General features: G+C 44.9%; 1 protein-coding gene across 1 annotated transcript; it reads right to left on the bottom strand.

Annotated features, from left to right (window-relative positions):
• Positions 1-6104: 6104 nt before the first annotated feature.
• On the bottom strand, positions 6105-7254 carry LOC112929575 (hydroxysteroid dehydrogenase-like protein 2). Its single transcript, XM_026011705.2, is given in 2 exon segments — positions 6105-6662; positions 6664-7254. Coding segments are annotated over 2 exon segments (897 nt in total). The 5' UTR covers positions 7072-7254; the 3' UTR covers positions 6105-6173.
• Between the last annotated feature and the right edge of the window lie 15132 nt (positions 7255-22386).

Genomic DNA, 22386 nt, shown 5'->3' with positions numbered 1-22386 from the left:
TCAAGGTGGGCTGGGGACTGGAGACCTCTTGCCTTCCCTAGACCAAGGGAGGGGACTGAGGTGCTCCAGGGAGCCCCGGTGCCTCTCTGCCCTTGCCCACTATTCCCCACCCCAGTTGTTTGTGGGCAATCCATGTCCCTGCCTGGGAGGTCTAGGCAAATTCTTTCTTTTTCTTCCGTTTTTTTTTTTGGGGGGGGGGGCAAATTCTTTCTGTGCTACAGATGGTCATAAATCTGTGACCGCCCTCTTCAGCTGACCTATCCTGCAAGAATCTTCCATAACCCTTAGGCTAGAGGATCATGGCCTGTGGTAGGGTGGGGGCGTCTCTCTGCTCCATCCATTCCTATCTTCCCATCTTCCTTAAAGAGTCTCCTCTGTCTTGTCCTAACCCCCGAGGTGGGATCTCAATCCTGCAGCTGGGATTTTCCAAAAGCTCTATTAGCCCTATTCCCAGAATCTCCCTGTCTCCACAGCACCCTTCAGGGTTCTTGAACATGGGGTAAGAGTCGGGAAAGGTTTCATGGAGCCCCAGAAGAGCAAGAGAGAGATAAGCTCAGAGGAAAGAGGACCAGGCTTCACTGACATTCTCCCTCTGAATAGTAGCAGGTGAGAACTCTGCGTGGCTCTCTGGTATGTGGATTGACTTACTTAATCTTCACAAAATTCCTTTGAGGTTGGTACTCCTTTTTCCCCTGTTTTGTAGAGAAGGAAACAGGCAGCAAGGGGTCAGGTTGCTTGTTAGGGCCCATAGCTATAAGTGATAGAGCCAGGATTCAAACTTAAGTAGTTTGATTCCAAAATGCGGGCTCTCGACTCATCCATTCTGCATCTCGAAGTCCTCAGAACCTCTGAGCTTTCCGTCATGCTGTTCTCTTCTACTGGAATACCCTTCCTCTCTTCTCTACCTCCCAAGATGCACCCTTCCAGACCTATCCAAGTGCTTCTCCTCATATGCTCCTCTACCCCCACCAGGCAGAGTTCCGTGGCATCCTCCTGTAGGCCACCAGGCTGCCACTTCTCTCCACCATGGTGTAGAGACACCATGCTGTCTTTGCCCAGTCATGACGTCACTCCACAGCGAGCCATGAACACTTTGAGGCAGGCCCTGGGCCTCGTCCATCATGGTGTTGGCAGCCTCAAACACACAGCAGACCTATCCAAGAGCTGTTCAGTGTTCCAGATGAGGCTTACTTCTGCCTCTGACATTCTGTGGGACTTTGGATAAATCATCCTCTTCTTTCACTTCAGAACCACCTCTGTGGTTCTCAGGAACGAAATTTTTCTCTAATTGTTCCTCAGCTGCTAAAAGTCCCATCTCTCTGTGCCAGGGAAATCACCTGGGGACTCTCCCTCCACAGATGATTTTCTGGGATAGAGAGATGGGAGCTGCTGGTTGGGCCAGCCTGAGTGCTGGGATTTCAAGCTGGACTTGGAATGTCCTAGAGGAATGTCTGAGTCACCTTCCTGTTTGAGGAAAGAGTTTGGCTGCTCTTCCTGGGGTGATTAAGGGCCAGGAAAGGTCATGAGCCCTCTGTCCAAACTACTCTTCTTGCCCAGGCCTGAGGAAAAGAGTTATCTAGTATTAGCACCCCATTGATAATAATAATTGTTATGAAGTAGGGGGTCCTTGGTGGCTCAGTTGGTTGAGGATTTGACTTTTGGTTTTGGCCCAGGTCATGATTTCAGGTCCTGATATTGTTTTGCAGTAGTGCTCTCAGCTCAGTGGGGAGTCTGCTTGAGATTTCTTTCTCTTCCCCTCCCCCTGCTCATGTACTCTCCAAAGTAAATAAATCTTTCAAAAATAACAATAATTGTTATAAAGTATTATGTACTACCCTCACCCCGACTCATCCACAGTGCTGCATTTCCAAGCCAGGGAAGCAGGGAAGGAGGATCATTAGAACAACAGGTTGGGGTTGTGCCAGAGCTCTGGCTCCAGGGCTGCCATTCCTTCACATCTTTGAGCCTCAGTCTCCCCATATGTAAAGTGGGACAAGAGTGCCTTTCCTCCTGGGTCACTGTGAAGAATATGCATGTAAACCACACAGGTGCCTGGCCTGTAGCTTTTGCTCCATACCTGGCCCCCACCATTACATAGATGAGAACTGTGAGTGACTTGGAGGCAAACAGTAGGTATTCTTTTTTGTTTTTTGTAGTTTTTATTTATTTATTTTATTATTGTTGTTATTATTTTTTAAATATTTTATTTATTTATTCATGAGAGAGATAGAGAGAGGCAGAGACATAGGCAGAGGGAGAGGCAGGCTCCCTGTGGGGAGTCCGATGTGGGACTTCATCCCAGGACCCTGGGATCATGACCTGAGCAGAAGGCAGATGCTCAAACGGTGAGCCACCAGGTGCCCGTGTTTATTTATTTAGAGAGAGAATGAGAGTGTGAGCGAGGAGGAGGGGTAGAGGAGAGGGAGAGAGAGCATCTCAAGCAGAGTCCATGCTGACCATGAAGCCCCATGCAGGGCTGGATCTCATGATCCTGAGATCATGACCCAAGTCAAAGTCAACAGTCAGATGCCCAAATCACTGAGCCACCCAGGTGCCCCAAATAGGAGGTGTTCTATTTACCTCCAAGTCCCCAACATCCAACACATGATAAATATCCAAAAGGCCTAAGGAAATGTTCCATTTTAGGTCAGTGGCTGTGTGTCTTTGGACAATCTGCTTTCCCCCTCTGGGCTTGCCCTCTTCATCTGGGGGTTGATGTGAAGTTGTCTAAGCTTCCACTTTAAGATCAAGCCCCAAGGGAATGGAAGGTCACCTTTGGGATTCTGCAGTCGGCAGAGCTAGCCTGGTATGATTGCTGTCTCTAACATGAACTAGCTATGTGACATAAGGGAAGTTCACTGACCTCTTAAAAACTCAGTTTCTTTATCTACAAAAGGTGTCCAGATTCTTCCTTTCTCTCAGTATTGTTCTGAGATGATAACATATGAGTAATCCTTGGTAGAGGCCCAGAACATTGTAAGTGCTCAATTAATTAAAGATTATTTAAGAGTGAGAGGGGATGTGGGGGCAGAGGGAGGGTGGTTGTGAATCATGTGTGTGAGAACCCTAAAGAAGGCATGACAGTCTCCAGCTGGTGAGGCTTAGAGAGGATCAGCTGGAAGAAGATTGGCCTGGAGGCCCAGAGAGGGAAGGTGACCTGATCAGTGCCACACAGCTGTTGTAACAGAGCCAGAGGGGGTTTGGCACAGATTTGGTGCCAGTTAGGCTGGAAGGCAGCAATCTGTGATGGGGTAGGCACTGGCTCTCAGATGATCCCTAGGGAAGGGGATACTGCTTTCCAGCTTGTCCTGGGAAGCTCTGATTTCCTCTCTTCCTTCTGAGAAGCCAGTCTCCCAAAACAAACAAACAAAGCTTGGTCTGTTTTTTTTTTCATTCTACAAATGATTTGTTTTAAATAATATGTCTCAGCAGAGACAGTTTTTCCCTGCCAATTTCACCCTCTTACTTGAGGAATGAACTTCAGAATGGGAGGCAAGACTGGGTTCTAGACCTCTCTGGGCCTCAGTTTCCCCTACTGTAAAATGATCTGATTGTACAGGTATTCATGAACTCTTGCAAACCATGTGCCTCATAAAAGCATTAGACCAAACAGACCAGCCAGAAATGGAACAGGGAGGCTTGGGGAATGGCCCAGCCAGAGCAGCAATTTTATTTTGAAAGGTACGAAAGACTAGGGGCATCTGGGGGCTCAGTCGGTGGAGCATGTGACTCTTAATCTCCGAGTTGAGTTCGAGCCCCACTTTCAATGTAGAGAGTACTCACAGAGGCAGGCAAACCAGGAGACTCTTAGCTCTAGGAAACACACTGCAAGTTGCTGGGGGGAGAGGGGTGAGCAGGGGGGCAGGGTCACTGGGGGATGGACATCGAGGAGGGTACGTGATGGAAAGAGCACTGGGCATTATATGCAACTGACGCCTCACTGACTTCTACCTCTGAAAACAATAATACGCTATATGTTTATTAATTGAATTTATTTTTATTTTTTAAGATTTATTTATGATAGAGAGAGAGAGAGGCAGAGACACAGGCAGAGGGAGAAGCAGGCTCCATGCAGGGAGCCCGACATGGGACTCGATCCCGGGACTCCAGGATCGCGCCCTGGGCCAAAGGCAGGTGCTAAACCGCTGAGCCACCCAGGGATCCCCTATTAATTGAATTTAAATAAAAAATGTGACGCACACACAAAATAAGATCTTTGAAAACAAAAACAAAACAAAACAACTATGTATTTTGCAAGCCACCAAGATCTATTGTAAAGTGGGAGCAGAGCAGCATGCTAAGAAGCCTGTGACATTAGGACGGGAGGACTGATTGATCGTGTACATCGGCTTCCAGATGCAAAAGATACCCCTCAGGGCTGTGTGAGGAACTGGTAACCGGTTGCCTCTGGGGAAGGAAACGGGTCAAGGATGGAGGGGAACTGTTCACTGTTTCTTCTTCTTCTTCTTCTTCTTCTTCTTCTTCTTCAATTTTATTTACTTATTTATGAGAGACAGAGAGGCAGAGACATAGGCAGAGGGAGAAGCAGGCTCCATGCAGGGACCTGACGCAGGACTCGACCCCAGGTCTCCAGGATCACGCCCTGGATTGAAGGCGGTGAGCCACCTGCGCTGCCCGGGTACTAGTTTTCTATTGCTGCCATCACACATTATCACAAAGTCAGGGCTGAAAATAACAATTGATCATCTTACAGTTCTATGGGTCAGAAATCCAAAATGGGTCTCACTGTGCTAAAATCAAGGTGTCCGGAGGCTGCATTCCTTCTGGAAACTCTAGAGGAGAATGTTTTCTTGCCTTTCCTGGCTTCTAGAGGCTGCCCACATTCCTTGGCTTGAGGCCTTCCATCTTCAGAGCCGCCCACAACCAGTCAAGTCTTCCTCACACTGCCTCCCTCTTGCACAGTTAAGGCACCTTGATGATTATACCGGGCCCACCCAGATAACCCAGAATACTCTCTTTATTGTCTGGCCATCTGATTAACAAGCTTAATCCCCCTCCCCTCCTTGGGAATCAGAACAGCTTCTTCCCAGGTTCCAGAGATTGGGACATGGGCATCTCTGGGAGGCCATTAATCTGCCTCCTACATATGATTTTGATCAATTTCCAGTTTTTGAATGATTCTTTTTGGCTCTCTTGTGCAGTTTTATCATTGTTCTTTGCTGGGGAGTGTTTTTAGAGTTCTTCAGACATTCCAGAAGTCCCAGCCGTGTGTGAAATCCTTACAAGAAATATTGTGTAGTAATAAGAACAAATGAACTGAAGGTAAAGGCAGTCATGTGGCTAAATCTCACAAACACAATGTTGATGAGAGAAGTCACCTATAAAACAATGCTTTCTGTGTGATTCAAGGAGACAAGCACTGGTCTTGGTATTAGGTGCGGGGAGGGTGGCTTCCTTTGAGAGGCTAGTGTTTGGAAGAGGTTGTAAGGGGCTTTCTGGGTGCTGATAATCTTCTGATTTATTTATTTATTTATTTATTTATTTATTTATTTATTTATTTATTTATTTTTACTTCTGGGGAGAAGTTATTTTATTTTAGGATATTTTTACACACTTTAACATGACAATACATACTGTAATTAGCTGAATTACATTAATAACATTTTTACTATAGGTAACATACTTGTAAAGCTCGTTAGAATGAAAAAGTTTTTGTTTCATTAGTCTTCACAAACAGTATTTATTAAGTCGTTTATGTGATTGACAATGCATTGTAGAAGATCTTTTTTTAAAACTATATAAAACTCTAAAATACCATTTAAGATTTCACTAGCATATAATCCCAAACAGAAAAATTAAAACTGGTTGACCTCCTTTTATATGCGAAGTGTTGAAAAGAGCTAATTTTACTGCTTGAACCTGATAAATTGCTCATCATACCTTTCCCACAATGAATGAAATCTATGCTCAGAGAGCAAAACTCACAAAATACGATAGGCAGACTGTCTTAGAATTCCACTTAATGAAGCTTGTGTTTGATTAATTAGCTGTTGTAATTACAATTTCAAGTCTTACAGATACAAAAATTGTATTTTTTTCCCATAACAAACATGCATATCCTTACGAGAGGAAAGAAAACAAGATTTTAACTGTTGAGTCCTTTTATTTTTTGAGCTTAGTGATCGACATTTTTTTTTTTTTTTCTTTTTCCTTCACAGCCTGGCATTCATCTGATTCATTAGCTTCTCCAATTTGATTGCTAGGGCCATGTTTCCTTTAATCTTCAATTTTCCTGACATGAATGCCATTGTTGGTTTTAGTTTTCCTGAAAACATTTTTACAAAATCATCAGTAGACATACTCATCACCACATCCGCCTGACTGGAGGGCTCTCCATATCCGACATTCCCACCTTTGCTTTTAAGATCAAGAAACCACGTTCCACCATCTTCACCTGAGAGTTCAAACTGATAAACTGCTTGAGTGGCTTTAACAACGTCATCACTAAGAGAGTCCTTAACGATTCTAAATGTTTCTTCCACAGCTCCAGAACGTTGTTTTGGTGGTGGCTGTGGCTTCTCTTCTTTCAATTCCGGAATAACATCACGTGATTCCACTTTCTTGGTGATTATATCTGGGTGTTCATCTAAGAAGAAATCTGGTAACAAGGGATGGCCTGGTTTAATTGCATAGATGTCAAAAATTTTTTATTCCTTCTTCTCTTAAGATATTTTCATCAATAATAAAGTTTCCAGTAAAACTTTTTGGCTTTTTAAAAATGGAATAGGCAGCATCGGCAATGATATCAACTTTTCTACACTGGCTTTCAATACCAGATCCTCCCAGCATATCCATAGCAGCGGTGTGGATGGCTGTTTTAGGCCATAATGCATTGACTGCAATTTCACCCTTAAATTCTTCTGCCATCCCAAGCACACACAGAGACATACCATACTTAGCAATGGTATAAGCACAGTGCTGTTTGAACCACATTGGATTTAGGTTCAGTGGTGGGCTGAGATTGAGGATATGAGCAATTTTACTCTTTTTCAAATAAGGAATGCATGCTTTAGATGTCAGATAGGTGCCTCTGGTGTTGACATTCATCATCAAATCGACTCTCTTCGTAGGAGTTTCCAATGTGTTGGTCAAGCTAATAGCACTGGCATTATTCACCAAAATATCAATTCCTCCAAATCGCTCCACTGCTTTCTCCACTGCATTACTGATTTGCTGTTCATCTCTCACATCAACAGCACATGGCAAGGCCTTTCCTCCAGCTGCTTCAACCGGTGTTGGGTAACATGGTTTCCTCAGAGCAGAGGCAGTGGCGACGGCGGCGGCGAGCGGACCCCTTCTGATTTATTTTTTACTTTTGTTTTGAAGTAATTTCAAATTTATCTTCCAAAAACAGTATGACGAACTCCCATATTCCCATCGCCCTGAGTCATTGTTAACATTTTGCTACATTTCTTTTTACTTCGTCCTCTCTTTCCAGATAAGGGGTCCAGGCCCATGTAGCAGATACAACATCCCTGGAGCAGCCACTTACCGGAGCTCAGGATAGAAGATGCAAGGAGAGCATCCCTTTCCTTTGTGGGTGGTCCTGGAGGATCTTTCTCAAGAGACACTAATCTTAATCATCCTCCTGCTCAAAAGCTCTTGGGTATCCTTTAGACTCCCTACCTCTCATAGTTCTCCCTGAGTACTTTTTTAGGATTGGACAATCCTAAATCCTCCAGGCATCAGGGCAAACAAGTGAGAAGCAAGTGAGGGTTAGGAGCTACTCTGGAAAGGAACTTGAACTTGGGTCTGTACTTCCATGGGTTTTCTTCCTCACCCTCTTCTGCTTCCCTCCCTGGGTGAGTGTCATGTCCTCTCATAGTTCCAGCCATTACCTCTTGTCTGGGTTTTGCAAACTGGAAGTTCCCTGTTCAGATCAGGAACAACCATTTTGGACTTCTGTAGCGTGAAATAAAGTTTTATGCGTGATCGAGCCATTATTGAGTTGGAGGCTCATCTGTTAGAGAATCTGGTGTGACATTTTCTAACACATGTTAGCTTACCTGATTCCAACAGTTTTTTTTTTTTTTAAGATACAAAAGACACGGATATCCTTCATGTGTTTAACAATTTCTCCATCTCCCATAAACAAGAATTATTTCCTTAAACCTCTGTCCATACCCTAGAAATACAATGGGTTCCAGTGTTTCATCTCCCATCCTTCTCCCTGGATTGGGTCTTCCTTTCATGAATCTGCTATCATGGAGTGTTCCCCAGGAATCCTTGGAATCAGAATTGGGTTGCAGAGACAGGAGGAGGGGAAATGGAGGCAGCAAGTATGCGCTATTCTCCTGAGCTCTGCTGTGATTGCAGCATCTGGAGGTGATGTGGGGTCAAGGCACTGCTTCCTTCATATCGAGAGACAGCAGTATGATACATGCAGATGAGGTGCTGCAGTCAAGAAGGGAAACTGATGCTGCCAAGAAGAAATGTGAGGGGGTGCCTGAGTGGCTCAAAGGTTGAGTGTCTGCTTTTGCTCGGGACATGATCCCAGGGTCCTGGGATTGAGTCCTGTTGTTGGGCTTCCTGTGGGGAGCTTGCTTCTTCATCTGCCTCTCTCTCTGTGGATCTCTCATGAATAAATAAATAAAATCCTTTATAAATAAATACCAGATTTTTTTTTAAATGAGGAAATGTGAAAATGAAGAGTAATGTCACTGAGTGTGAGAGGGCATTAGTCAGGAATAAGGGAGATGCATTTCTGGGGGCAGATACTGGGGCTGCAGGTGGGCACGTTCTGATAACTTGTTTTTTCTTGGGAAACGGGAATTGGGGTTATCAGTTGAGACTGTGGATCAGGGAGGAAGGGTCGAAGGTTTAAGAGGAAGGAAGAGAGAATAGAATAGTCTAGGAGACTGGGAGGGTAAACAAGCCAAGGAAATGTAGCAGGGCTTTGGGTAGCACCCAGGGACCACAGGAGACTGGTGATCTTGAATGGACAGCTGGCATGACTTGGTATTTCTCTCCAGTCATGTCCAGCTGCACTCACCAATGCAGTTCTGGTCGTGGTTTTGCCAGGAGGTAGCAAGAAGAATGGGAGTGGATGTTATGTGGACAAGAGAGTTGAGGGCATAGGTAGACAGAACTTGCAATGAAAGATCGTGGAAATTGAACGGAGTAAGGAGAGAAGTAAGGAGCCGAGGAGGGAGCAAGGGACAGGGGAAGGGGACAGGATCGGTCTAGCTGGGGTCGAAGGGTTGTTGGAATTGGATACTCAAGTCAAAAACCTGGACCAATGGATGGTGGTGGCTGGGGAGGGGTGTTTGAGATAATTCAAGCCCAGTTTGGGTGATGGTGTGGTGGAGGGTATGACCTTGGGGGTGAGAGGCTGAGGTAGGTGGAGGATATGTTCATTGGATCAGAGGAGGTCAATGGGACTGAGAGGCTGGTTATGGAAATCACCAGGATTGTGACTGAATCACATTGAAGAGAATGACTATGAGTTGGGAGCTAAAATTGCCAACCAAGGGGGTCAGAGAATGCTGCAACCAGGAGTGGTAAGGGTAATGTCTGGCCACACCCATTTCAAAGAATCTAGGGGCTTTGGGGAGGAGAGAGAAGAATAGCAGGCTTGGAAGTAGCTTTGGAGAGCAAGGAGGATGCTTATCCCAGCCATGGCCCCACGGTGAGCACTGCCACTACTAAGAAGCCTGCAGGGGAAGCAGGGTCCCCAGAGGTCCAAGTTTAGAATGAAAAAAAAAAATGAGCAAAATAGATGAAGGGAACAGGAAGACCCAGAGAGGGATGTCCATTCATTACAGAACTCTTCGTAATTGTGAACATCTGGAAACAACCTAAATGTCCATTGTCAGGGGAGTGGATTAGCAATTGTCCAAAATAGAATCTGCTATGCACACAGTGAAAATGAAGGTGCTAGATCTACATGGATCAATAAAGCTTACAAACATGAACATGAGTGAAGTAAGCAATTGTAAAAGTTTATCTTAAGTACGAGGCTACCTATGTAAGACCCACAAAACAATACTATATTTTATTTATAAAGCTATAAAAAAATAATGACATCTTTGGGAGGGACCTTCAACAATTTCAGTATGGTGGTTTTGTGGTTACCCATGGAAAGTAATGGAGGGGAAATGGGTAAGGGTAGGAGTAAGGTAGCTGAAGCAAAAATATTTCATTTCTTAATGAAAAAAAAGAGAGATAGATGAATCAAAATTCAAGCTAGAACATAGCAAAATACCAACTGTTGTTAAATCTAGGTTGTGGGTCCCCAGATTTATTTTACTTTTCTGTATGTTTGAAAGGTTTTGATGTGAAAGTTTTAAAAATTAAAAAACCCAGAGGGGATGACTGTGAAGTGCAGTAATCAAGATGGTATAGTACTGGCATAAGGATGGATACGCAGATCAAAGGACTAGAACTGAGAGTTCAGAAATGAATGCACACCATTGACTTTTGACAAGGTGCCAAGACAACTATCAGGGGGACAGCATAGCATTTTCTGGCCACAATGATGACACAACTACTAAAAGAATGAAGCTGGACCCCTACTTCACATCATATACAAAGATTAACTCAAAGTAGATCAAAGACTGAAATGAAGCAGTTAAAACTATAATGCTCTGAGAACATAAGGATAAGTCTTCACACCCTTGGATCAGACAATGGTTTCTTAGAGATGGAATCTAAAGCACAAGTAACCCAAGAAACAATAGGTACGTTGGATGTCATCACAATTAAAAACTTTGGTGCTCCAAAGGGTACTATCAGTAAAGTGAAGAGACAGGCCAAAGAATGGGAGAGAGTAAGCATCTATTATCAGCATACATAAAGAACAGTTACAACTCAACAACAAAAAGGCAAAAAACCTAATTTACTTACTTATTTTTAAAAAGATTTAGGCAGCCCACGTGGCTTAGCGGTTTAGCGCCACTGTGAGCCCCCAGGGTGTGATCCTGGAGACCTGGATCGAGTCCCACATCGGGCTCCGTGCATGGAGCCTGCTTCTCCCTCTGCCTGTGTCTCTGCCTCTCTCTCTGTCTCTATGAATAAATAAAAACAAACAAACAAAAAAAGATTTTATTTATTTATTCATGAGAGACACACAGATAGAGGCAGAGACACAGGCAGAGGGAGAAGCAGGCTCCTCACAGGGAGCCCAATGCGGGACTCGATCCCAGAACCCTGGAATCACGACCTGAGCTGAAGGCAGATGCTCAACTGGTGAGCAACCCAGGATTCCAATTTACTTATTTATTAAAGATTTAATTTTTTTTTTTTTTTTAAAGAGAGAGAGCAGGAGCAAGGGGAAGGGCAGAGGGAGAGGCAGAGGCTCCACTGAACGTGGAGCCCCAGGTGGGGCTTGATCCTAGGGCTCTGAAATCATGACCTAAGCCAAAATCAGAGGCTTCATGGACTGAGCCACCCAGGCACTCCAACAAACAGCTCAATTTAAGAATAGGCAAAGGATGGGGCATCTGATCGACTAGCTGGAAGAGCATGCGACTCATGATCTTGGGGTTGTGAGTTTGAAACCACGTTGGGTGTGAAGATCACTTGAAAATAAGATCTTTTTTTTTTTTTTAAAAGGGCAAAGAGATGAATAGACATTCCAGAGAAGATATATAAATGGCAGATATGCACGTGATAAGATGTTCAGCAATGTTAGTCATTAAGAAAACATAAATCAAAACCACAGTGACATACCTTCACACCTACTAGGATGGCTATGACTGACAGTCCAGATGATAATAAGGATTGGCTTGGAAGTGGAAGAATTGGAACCTCATACACTGCCCGTGGGTATGTAAAATGGGGGAGCCTCCTTGGAAACAGTCTGACAGGTCCTCTAAAAGTTAGTCATAGGATTACTCTATGACTTGGCAATTCCACTCCTACTTACCCCAAAGGGTTGAAAATATATGCTCATATAAAGAAGTGGACACGATGTTCATGTAGCATGATTCAGAGTAGCCAAAACATGGAAACAACCCAAATGTCCACTCATGGATGAATGGTTGAACAGAATATGAACTCTCCACAAGGAAATATCATTCAGTCATGAACGACAACGGACTTCATGCTACCTTGCTATAGCATAGGTGAATCTTGAGAGATTAGGTGGAGAAAGAAGCCGAACACAAAATGCCATGTGTTGCATGATTCCATTTCTATGTAATGCCTGAAGAAAAACAAACTCAGAAAGTCAGAGAGTAAATTAGTGGTTGTCAGGGACTGGGGACTGGGGTGAAACGTAGGGCGAGGGCTGATGGACTCAGTGCTGCTTCTTCTTCTTCTTCTTTTTAAATATTTTATTTATTTATTCATGAGAGACACAGAAAGAATGAGAGGCAGAGACACAGGCAGAGGGAGAAGCAGTCTCCCTGCAGGGAGCCTGATGCGGACTTGATCCCAAGACCCCAGGATCACTACCTGAGCCAAAGGCAGACACTCAACACCGAGCCACCCAGGTGCCCCTGGCCCAGTGCTTCTTTCTGGGGTGATGAAGATGTTTTGGAATGAAATGGGGAAGGTGGTTACACACCTTGGGAATATCTTTTTTTTTTTTAAGATTTTATTTATTTATTCATGAGAGACACAGAGAAAGAGAGAGGCAGAGACACAGACAGAGAGAGAAGCAGGCTCCATGCAGGGAGCCCGACATGGGACTCCATTAGGGGTCTCCAGGATCATGCCCTGGGCCGAAGGCAGCACTAAACCGCTGAGCCACCCAGGCTGCTCCTTTGTGAATATCTTTAAAACCACTGAATTATATACCCTTTAAAAGGCGACTTTTTAATAATATGTGAATTGTATCTTAAACACAAAACTCAAAAACTGGGATCCAATCCAGACTCCCTAGTGTGGCCTCAGCAGATGGCTTCCGGTCTCTGAGCCTTGGTTCCTCATCCAAGGCATTGGTTGACTCAGGCTGTTTTGGACTCCACAGGTGGCTTGTGACCCTCCCTGGTGCCTCTGTGCCTAATCTGACCCCGACTGCAGAGGGTGAGCGGTTAGGGTGCAGCTGGGCTCTGGTGTCAGACTTGAGCCCAAATTCAAGCCCCACCACTCGCTGGCTGTGAACTCCCTCTGTCCTTATCTGACCTTATTCTCAGTTTCCTTTGCTGAGAACTGGGGATGATGATGGTGGCCCCTTCTAAGTGTTGCTATGGGGAGACGGTGAGATAGTAAATACAAAAGACAGGACCCAGTACCTCTGGCACTCAGTAAGTAGCAGTTGACATCATTACCGTCATCATCATCATCATCATCATCATCATCGTACTGGGTGTTGTGGCTAACTAGCCCCAAAGTCTTACTTCTTCCTTTTCACCCCCTCTCTCCATATCAGGATTTCCCACTTGCCTTGTAATCTGCTTGTCTGGCGCAAGCGGCAGACCTGCAAAGACCTTGCCTCCTGGTGGGGCTTTTGACCAATTTTCTTTGCCCACAAGCACCCAGACATGCCAGCCCATTGCCCTCAATTAAATGTGCCTGTCTTTCCTTCTGGATCATGGGAAAACTGGGGTGCTGATCTTCATCTAGCCAAGTGGAGGGTGGCAGGATGCTTCCCCCACCCCGCGAGGCTTCAGGGTGGGGTGGAGCTCACAGCCACTCCAAAATCAGGGGCCTGGTGAGTCCCCACAGCCCCACGTGGAGCCCCCTCCTGGAACCCCCCCTCCTGCTTTTGCTGAAAAGGGGAACCTCCAAGGTGGCTGTTTGGTGCAGGGACTTTTCTTTTCGCATCTCACTGGAAGCAAAAGCCCAGACAATCTACTTCTAGGAATTTATCCACCAGATGCATTCCCCTTTTAAGTTTGTTCAAGGAAAGTTATTTCAGCATTTTTAAAAATTTAAATGAAAAAGACTGGAAAAACCCAAAATGTCCATCAATAGGGGACTGGCTATATACATTTTAGTATATCCATGCTGTGGAAAACCACACAGCCACTGGGCAGCATGCAGCCAGTCTAAATGCGCTACAAGGCACTGCTTCCAGACGCATTTCAGGTGAAAAAAGCACAGTGCAGAACAGTATTTTCTTATTTACTATATGCCGCTTGTCCTCCCCCACCTCCCTCCCTTCCGTTGCTTTCAAAGGAATGCCTTTACATATGTGCTTGCATATGCTTACATCGTTTTTGAAGGACAAACACAAAATCATTAAGCCTGTTTTTCTCAGAAAAGAAATGCTGCACAGCCGGGTGGTGGTCAGAGGTGGGAGAATTATTTGTCAGGCTACTCCTTTGTCAGGCTACCGCGTAAATTAGAAATGTTATCTTTTTTGAATAAGTCAATCATGTGCCTGGGAAAAAGTCTCAGACCATGCAAAAGGATATTTGGTGGAAAGTTAGGTCTCCCCCCCCCAACCTGAACATCTACCTCCACCTACTTATTACCCCGTTCCTGCCTCTGGGGCGAGTAATGAGATCTAAACTCTGTACTTGTGTGAATACCCATTTATATGTGATTATGTGTATTTCTCTTGTGGTGAGATAAACATTAACATAAAATTTCCCATATTAACCATTTCAAGTGCAGAGCTCTGTAGCACCGGGTACATCCATGTCGTTGTGCCGCCACCACTACTACCAACCCTCTCCAGAACTTTTTCGTCTTCCCGAACTGACACTGTGTGCTATCAAACAGCCTGGTCCTCAGTCCCCGGCACCTGTCAGGTCGCTTTCTGTCTCCGTGAAGGTGACAACTGCTAGGGACCTCATATAAGTGGAATTATAAAGCATTTGTCTTTTTGTGTCTGGCTTATTTCACTCAGCGTAATACCCTCAAGTGAAATAAGATTCACCCATATTGTAGAATGCGTCAAGATTTCCTTCCTTTTGGGGTGCCTGGGTGGCTCAGCGGTTGAGTGCCTGCCTTTGACTCAGGATGTGATCCTGGGGTCCTGGGATCAGACCCGCATCAGTTTCCCTGCATGGGGCCTGCTTTTCCCTTTGCCTGTGTCTATGTCTCTGCCTCTCTCTCTGTGTCTCTCATGAATAAATAAATAAAATCTTAAAAAAAGAAAAAAACTTCCTTCCTTTTTAAGGCTGAATCATATTCTTTTTCTTTTTTTTTTTTAAGATTAATTTATCTGACAGAGAGAGCAAGAGAACACTATTAGGGGGAGCAGCAGAGACAGGGGGAAAAGCAGGCTCCCTGCTTCTATCCGGGGGCTCTATCTGAGGACTCTGGGATCATGACCTGAGTCAAAGGCAGATGCTGAACCCACTGAGCCACCCAGGCACTCCAAGGCTGAATCATATTCCATTATATGCATGTACTATATTGTGTTTATCTGTTCATCTGTCAGTGGATGTTTGAGTTGTCTCCACCTTTACATGTTTTGTTTATTTAAGATTTTATTTATTTATTTGTATATTTGAGAGAGAGAGAGACAGAGCATGAGCAGGGAGAGAGTCAGAGGCAGAGGGAGAAGCAGACTCCTCACTGTGCAGGGAGCCCAATGCAGGGCTCAATTCCACGACCCCAAGATCATGACCCAAGCTGAAGGCAGACACTCAACTGACTGAGCCACTCAGTTGCCCCCCTTTATGTGTTTTTTAATAAACAAAAATTAATTTAAATGAAGGAAGTTTGGGGAAAAGAGGATTTGATCTGGGAGCTTTCCAGAGCAAGCTCAGAAGGATAGGAGCCATATCAACTGCCCCTAAGCGGGGAGAAAACGTCCCTGTGGGCAACCGCCGGTGATTCCCACCTTCAGTCCTGAGAGGAACTCCCCTTTCCTTTCTTTGAAAGCGGGTCTCTTGAGTCCTGCCTGGGAATTGAACACTGTACCTGCCTCTACTCCTGCTCCAGGGAGGCTGATGGGCCCTGGGGTACAGAGGCCGGCTGGCTGCAGGTGTGGCTCACCTTACCTCCAAGCCCCAGGAAAACAGGGTGATGGGGTGGCAGAGGCTGAGCCAGCAGGAAGGGATTGGGGCCTCGCTGAGTCCCAGGGGATGCAGGTGCTCTCCAGGGGGAGCCCCTGAGCCCACCCCTGGAGGGGCCTCTGCCCTGGAGGGCCCCGTGTAAGAAAACCCCGGGTTCACATGAAGAACCACCAGACCGGTTCTTTGTCTGTCGCTTGCAATCTTCCAATGACAGTTAATTTTTCACAGGATGACTTCCACATTCAAAAAGTATTTCTTCTTTTCTCCTCATGTTTTTATTATGAAATATATTTTTTAAGATTTTGTTTATTTATTTATTTGAGAGAGAAAGAGAGAGAGCACACATGTATGCAGGGAGGGGGTTGTGGAGGAGCAGAGAGAGAAGGAAAGGTAGGGGAAAGAATCTGAAGCAGAATCCCAGCTGAGCACAGATCCCAAGGCAGGGCTCCATCTGATGAGCCAGGGATCATGACCTGAGCCAAAACCAAGAGTCAGAGACCCAACCGACTGAGCCACCCAGGTGCCCCATTATAAAACACTTAAAATACTCAGGAATTTTGTAGTTGAATGATGGCTAGCATATCCACCACCTAGCTGCAACATTGTTGATATTTTGCTATAATTGCTTTGTCTCTCTCTTTTCCTCTCTGGGATGTCAATATATATATATATATATATATACACACAAGTACATAGACATACACAACCATGTATGTGCACACACACATATGCACACACATATATGTAAGCATATAAACATATGTACCTATATACATGTGCATATACAAACACACCTATATGCATACACATGCATACAACATATATCTATATGCACTTACATATACACACATCAATATATACACACACATTGATATATACACATGTACACACACACACAAATATAGATTTCCCCTGAACATGAACTCTTCAAAAATAAGGTCATCATGGGGATGCCTGGGTGGCTCAGTGGTTAAGCGTCTGCCTGAGTGTCTGCTCAGGGCATGATGCCTCTCTCTATCTATGTCTCTTATGAATAAATAAATAAAATCTTAAAAAAAAAATAAGGTCACGATGACCTTCACCCCTAAATACTTTAGTATGCATCTCTTAAGAACAAGGACCTTCTCCTACACATTCTTAAAGTCTTTATTCCACCTAAGAAGATCATCAATAAAGTCCTAATATCATCTAGTATTTAAATTTCCCCATTTGTCCCCAAAATGTCTTTAAAAAAAAAAAGGATTTATTTATTTATTTATTTATGAGAGACACATACTGAGAGAGAGAGAGGCAGAGACATAGGCAGAGGGAGGCAGAGACATAGGCATAGGCTCCCTGTGAGGAGCCTGCTGTGAGACTTGATTCCACATCCCGAGATCACAACCTGAGCTGAAGGAAGGCACCCAACCACGGAGCTACCCAGGCTTCCCACCCAAAATATCTTGTATCGTTGTTTTTCCAAAACTAGGATTCAATCAAAGGCCACATACTGCACATATCAGGCTGTTATGTCTCTTAAATCTCTTTAACCTTAAATGTCTCTATCCACTTTTTTATTTTTAATATTTATTTTATTTATTTATTAAAGCTTTTATTTATTTATTTGGGAGAGACAGAACAGAGAGAAGCAGACTCCCCACTGAGCAGGGAGTCTGATGTGGGGCTTGGTCTGAGATAATGACCTGAGCCGAAGGCAGACACTTAACCAACGGAGCCAGCCAAGTGCCTTCCTGTCCATTTTTTTTCTAACAACATTGATGTTTTTTTGATCTCAGGACAGTTGTCTTGTAGAGGATCTGGAAGGTTCCTCTTTCTGGAGATGTCTATCTTCTCATGGGATCATTCATCTTCCCCTAGCCTCTTTCTTATAAACTGGAAGTTAGGATTAGAAGCTTGATTAGATTTTGGGTAACACCTTTTAAAAAAAAAAAAGACTTTAATTTTTAATTGTTTAAAAGACTTTATTTATTCATGAGCAACACAGAGAGAGGCAAAGACATAGGCAGAGGGAGAAACAGGCTCCTTGCAGGGAGCCGAATGTGGGTCTCGATCCCAGGACCTCAGGATCATGACCTGAGCCAAAGGCAGATGTTCAACCACTGAGCCACCTGGGTGCCCCAAGACTTTTAATTTTTTAGAGCAGTTTTAAGTTCACAGCAAAACTGAGAGGAAGGTACGGAGAATTTCCATATACCTTCTGGGCCATGCATGCCTAGCCTCCCGCATTATCAACATCCCCAACCAGAGTGGTCCATTTGTCACAACTGTGAACCTACATTGACACATCCTTATCATATAGTTTACATTACGGTTTACTCTTTTGGCTTTGCATTTCTATGGGTCTGGACAAAGATATGCTAATGACATGTATCCACGGAAGCAATTTCTCTACAAACACCTGCTCAGGGGCTTCTGGGTGGTGTTTAGTCTCTGCTTCTGTGTATTCTTCCAAAGTCTCTATGAGTAGGTACGAATGGGCTCCCTAGAGCCGCCGTAACCAAGTGGGCCTCAAACAACTAGAAATTTCTTGCCATCTAGTTCTGAAGGCGAGAAGTCAGTCAGAGTGTTTCCACTGCCCTAAAAGTCCTCTTGCTAAAAAAAAAAAAAAAAAGTCCTCTTGCTCTCCCTATTCATCTCTCCATCCCCATAACCCCATCAGCAAACACTGATCTTTTTACTGTGTCCATAGTTTTGTCTTTCCCAGAATGTCATATAGTCGGATTATACAATATGCCATCTTTTCAAATTGGCTTCTTTCACTTAGTAAGATTTAAGTAGATTTAAGACAACTCCATGTCTTTTTACGGCTTGGTAACTCATTAAAACTCATTTCTTTTTAGCGCTGAGTAGTAGTTCATTGTCTGGCTATGCCACAGTTTATCTGTTCCCCAATGAAGGACATCTTGGTTACCTCTGAGATTTGGCATTTATGACTATGAATGTAGGCTTTTGTGTGGGCATAAGTAACTTCTCTGGGTTAAATACCAAGGAGCATGATCACTGGATTCTGTGGTGAGAGTACGTTTAGGTTTTGTAAGCAACTGCCAAACTGCATTCTGGGGTGGCTGTGCCATTTTGCATCCCCACCAACAATCAATTGGAATTCCTGTTCCACATCCTCACCAGAATTTACTCTTGTCAGTGTTCCAGATTTTGGCCATTCCAATGACTATGTAGTGGTAACTCATTGTTGTTTTAATTTGCATTTTCCTGATGACGTATGATGCGGAACATCTTTTCAAATGCTTTTTAAAAATTATTTTTATTTTTAAAAGATTTATTTATTTATATGTTCATGTTAGACACACACACACAGAGAAAGAGAGGCAGAGACACAGGCAGAGGGAGAAGCAGGCTCCATGCCGGGAGCCCGATGCGGCACTCGATCCCGGGACTCCAGGATCGCGCCCTGGGCCAAAGACAGGCACTAAACCTAAACCCCTGAGCCACCCAGGGATCCCTCATATGCTTTTCTTTTAAAGATAGATTTATGTATGTATGTATGTATGTATGTATGTAATCTTTATACCCAAGGTGGGACTTGAACTCATGACCTGGAGATTAAGAGTTGCACATTCTGGGGCACCTGGGTGGCTCAGTGGTTGAGCATCTGCCTTTGTCTCAGGTTGTGATCCCAGGGCCCTGGGATTGAGTCCTGCATCAGGCTCCCCACAGGGAGTCTGCTTCTCCCTCTGGCTTCCCCCTCTGCCTCTCTCTCTGCATCTTTCATTAATAAAATCTTTTAAAAAAAAGTTGCACATTCCTCTGACTCACTTTTTTAATAGTTAAAATATATATAGCATAAAATTTACCATTGTAGCCATTTTTGAGAGTACAATTCAGTGGCATTAAGCACATTTATGTTGCTGTGCCCCCATCACCACCATCCATCTCCAGAACTTTTCCATCTTCTGGAACTAAAATGGGGCTCGTTAAACACCAACTATTCCCTCCTCCCTCCAGCCCCTGGCAACCATCATTCTACTGTCTGTGTCTATGAATTTGACTACTAGGAACCTTATAGAAGTGGAATCATACAGTATCTGTCCTTCTGCGACTGGCTTTGGATAACACCATTTGACACGAGGTCTTCCCAGGTGATACGGTACATCTCCATTGGGAGGCTCACGGGGATAGCAGCTGCCTCACCCTGCCTGCCAGCATCTCCTACTCGGCCCTAGCCACCTCCTGCTCCCTCCACCCCAAGCTGCTCAGCCCTCTCGGCCTGTCAGGGCCTTAAAAAAAATTATATATATATATATATACATGAGATAGAGGGATGCCTGGGTGGCTCAGAGGTTTGGCACCTGCCTTCAGCCCAGGGCCTGATCCTGGAGTCCTGGGATTGAGTCCCACGTCAGGCTCCCTGCTGGAGCCTGCTTCTCCCTCTGCCTATGTCTCTGCCTCTCTCTCTCTCTCTCTCTCTCTCTCTCTCTGTGTCTTTCATGAATAAATAAATAAAATCTTAAAAAGAGAGAGAGAGAGAGAGAGAAGAGAGCATGAGCATGGGGAGGGGCAAAGGGAGAGAGTGAGAATCCCAAGCAGACTGTATTAAACACTGAGCCTGAGGCGGGGCTCTATCTCACAACCTGTGGGTTCATGATCTGAGCCAAAATCAAGAGTCAGAGGCTCAACTGGCTGAGCAACCCAGGCGCCCCTTGCCTTGTGAAGTCCTTGGCACTTGCTCTTTCTTCCTGGCAGGCTCCTTGGTAGCTTGTGGATTTCAGCACAAATGTCACCTCCTCATAAAGGCCTTTACCGACAACCCAAAACTGCTTCCCTATTGTCACTGTCTCTTTTTCTCTGTTTGATTTTCTTCACGGCACTCACAATAGCCTGATATTACCCTGTTTGGTATTTGCCTGTTTCTCATTAGCCCCCAGGGTAAAATCTGCACTAGCAGGGACCTGTTCACTGCCATATCCCAGATCCTGGCCCTGTACCTGGCACATGACGGGGGCTTGTATTAGTTCCCTCTTGCTGCTGTAACAAATGACCACAAACTTAGTGGCTTTGAGCAACACAGATTCACTCTCTTACAGTTAGGAAGTCAGATGTCCTAAATCAGTTTCAGTGGACTGAAATTGAGATGTCAACAGGGCTGTGTTCCTTCCGGAAGCTCCTTGCCTTTTCCAGCTTCCAGAGACTTTCTGCAGGCTCATCAACCTCCATCTTCCAGACTTCAGCTTCTGACATTCCATCTGCTCTGAGTCTAACCCATTCTTATAATGATTCTGTGAGGACTTTGGGCTCACCCAGAAAATCCAGACAATCTCCTTATTTTACAGTCTTTAACTTTTTTAAAAAATATTTTATATATTTATTTGACAGAGAGAGAGAGCACAAACAGGGGGAGCAGCAGAATGAGAGGGAGAAGCAGCAGACTTCCTGCTGAGCAGGGAGCCCAACATGGGGCTCCATCCCAGGACCCTGGGATCATGACCTGAGGCGAAGGCAGAGTCTTAACTGAATGATCCACCCAGGCACTCCTACAGTCTTTAACATAAATACATCTGCAAAGTCCTTGTTATCATGTAAGATCACATATTCACAGATTTCAGGAACTAAGATGTGGACACATTGGAGGGAATGTTATTTTGTCTACTATAGGGTTTAATAAATATTTGTTGAATGAGTGAATGGTTGGATGTGGCCCTTTGCAAATGGAGTGTCAGGTCCTGAGTTTCTAAGCTGGCTCCATCACTTACTGGCTGTGTGACCTTGGGTAAGTCCCCTTGTTATCTGAGCCTCAGATTCTCCTTCATTGGATGTGTTCTGAGCACCCACCATGTACCCCACTCTTGATAGTCACTGGGGATGCCAAGACAGATATAAGCAGACCCTTGCCTTCCAAGAGTTCAGCTTCTGAGAAGGGGTCAAGAAAGAGAAAACCTGACAGAGTCTACCCAAGTCCACGTTCTAGGTCACCCTCCAGAACTTTCAAGTCCCGAGGGATGTGCTTACCTAGAAGGTGACATTTCAAATGGCACTTGGGGCACGAGTAGGAGTTTATGCGGTAGAGAAGTAGAAAGGGCACCGATGGTGAAGGACAGGTTGCAGAGCTCTTTGAGGAAGTGTGAGGAGTGTGGTGTGATCCCTTAGGGGGGAGAGACCAGTGTGGGAGGGAGTATCTCTGGGAAGGGGGCCCCAAGGGCCATAGTAAGGACCTTGAGCTCTGCCCTTGGGTCAAAGAGTCACAGAAGCGTTTTGAAGCAGGAGAGAGGCCTGTGCCACTTTCAATCTGGGCCGTTCTGGCCACTGTGGCATGGACAGGGGATTGAGAGCCAACATCCAAGTCCAAGGTGGAGGCGGCCTGGACTGGGCAGGAGCAATGGGGATAGAAGACAGGAGATCCAAGAGAAACATAGGAAGTAGGGGCACCTGGGTGGCTCAGTGGTTGAGCATCTGCCTTTGGCTCAGGGGGTGATCCCGGGGTCCTGGCATTGAGTCCCACATTGGGCTCCCTGCGGGCAGCCTGCTTCTCCCTCTGCCTATGTCTCTGCCTCTC

Source organism: Vulpes vulpes, chromosome 2 (genome assembly GCF_048418805.1).
Source record: "Vulpes vulpes isolate BD-2025 chromosome 2, VulVul3, whole genome shotgun sequence".
Taxonomy (NCBI): Eukaryota; Metazoa; Chordata; class Mammalia; order Carnivora; family Canidae; genus Vulpes; species Vulpes vulpes.
This window is presented reverse-complemented; position numbering and strand designations above follow the sequence as displayed.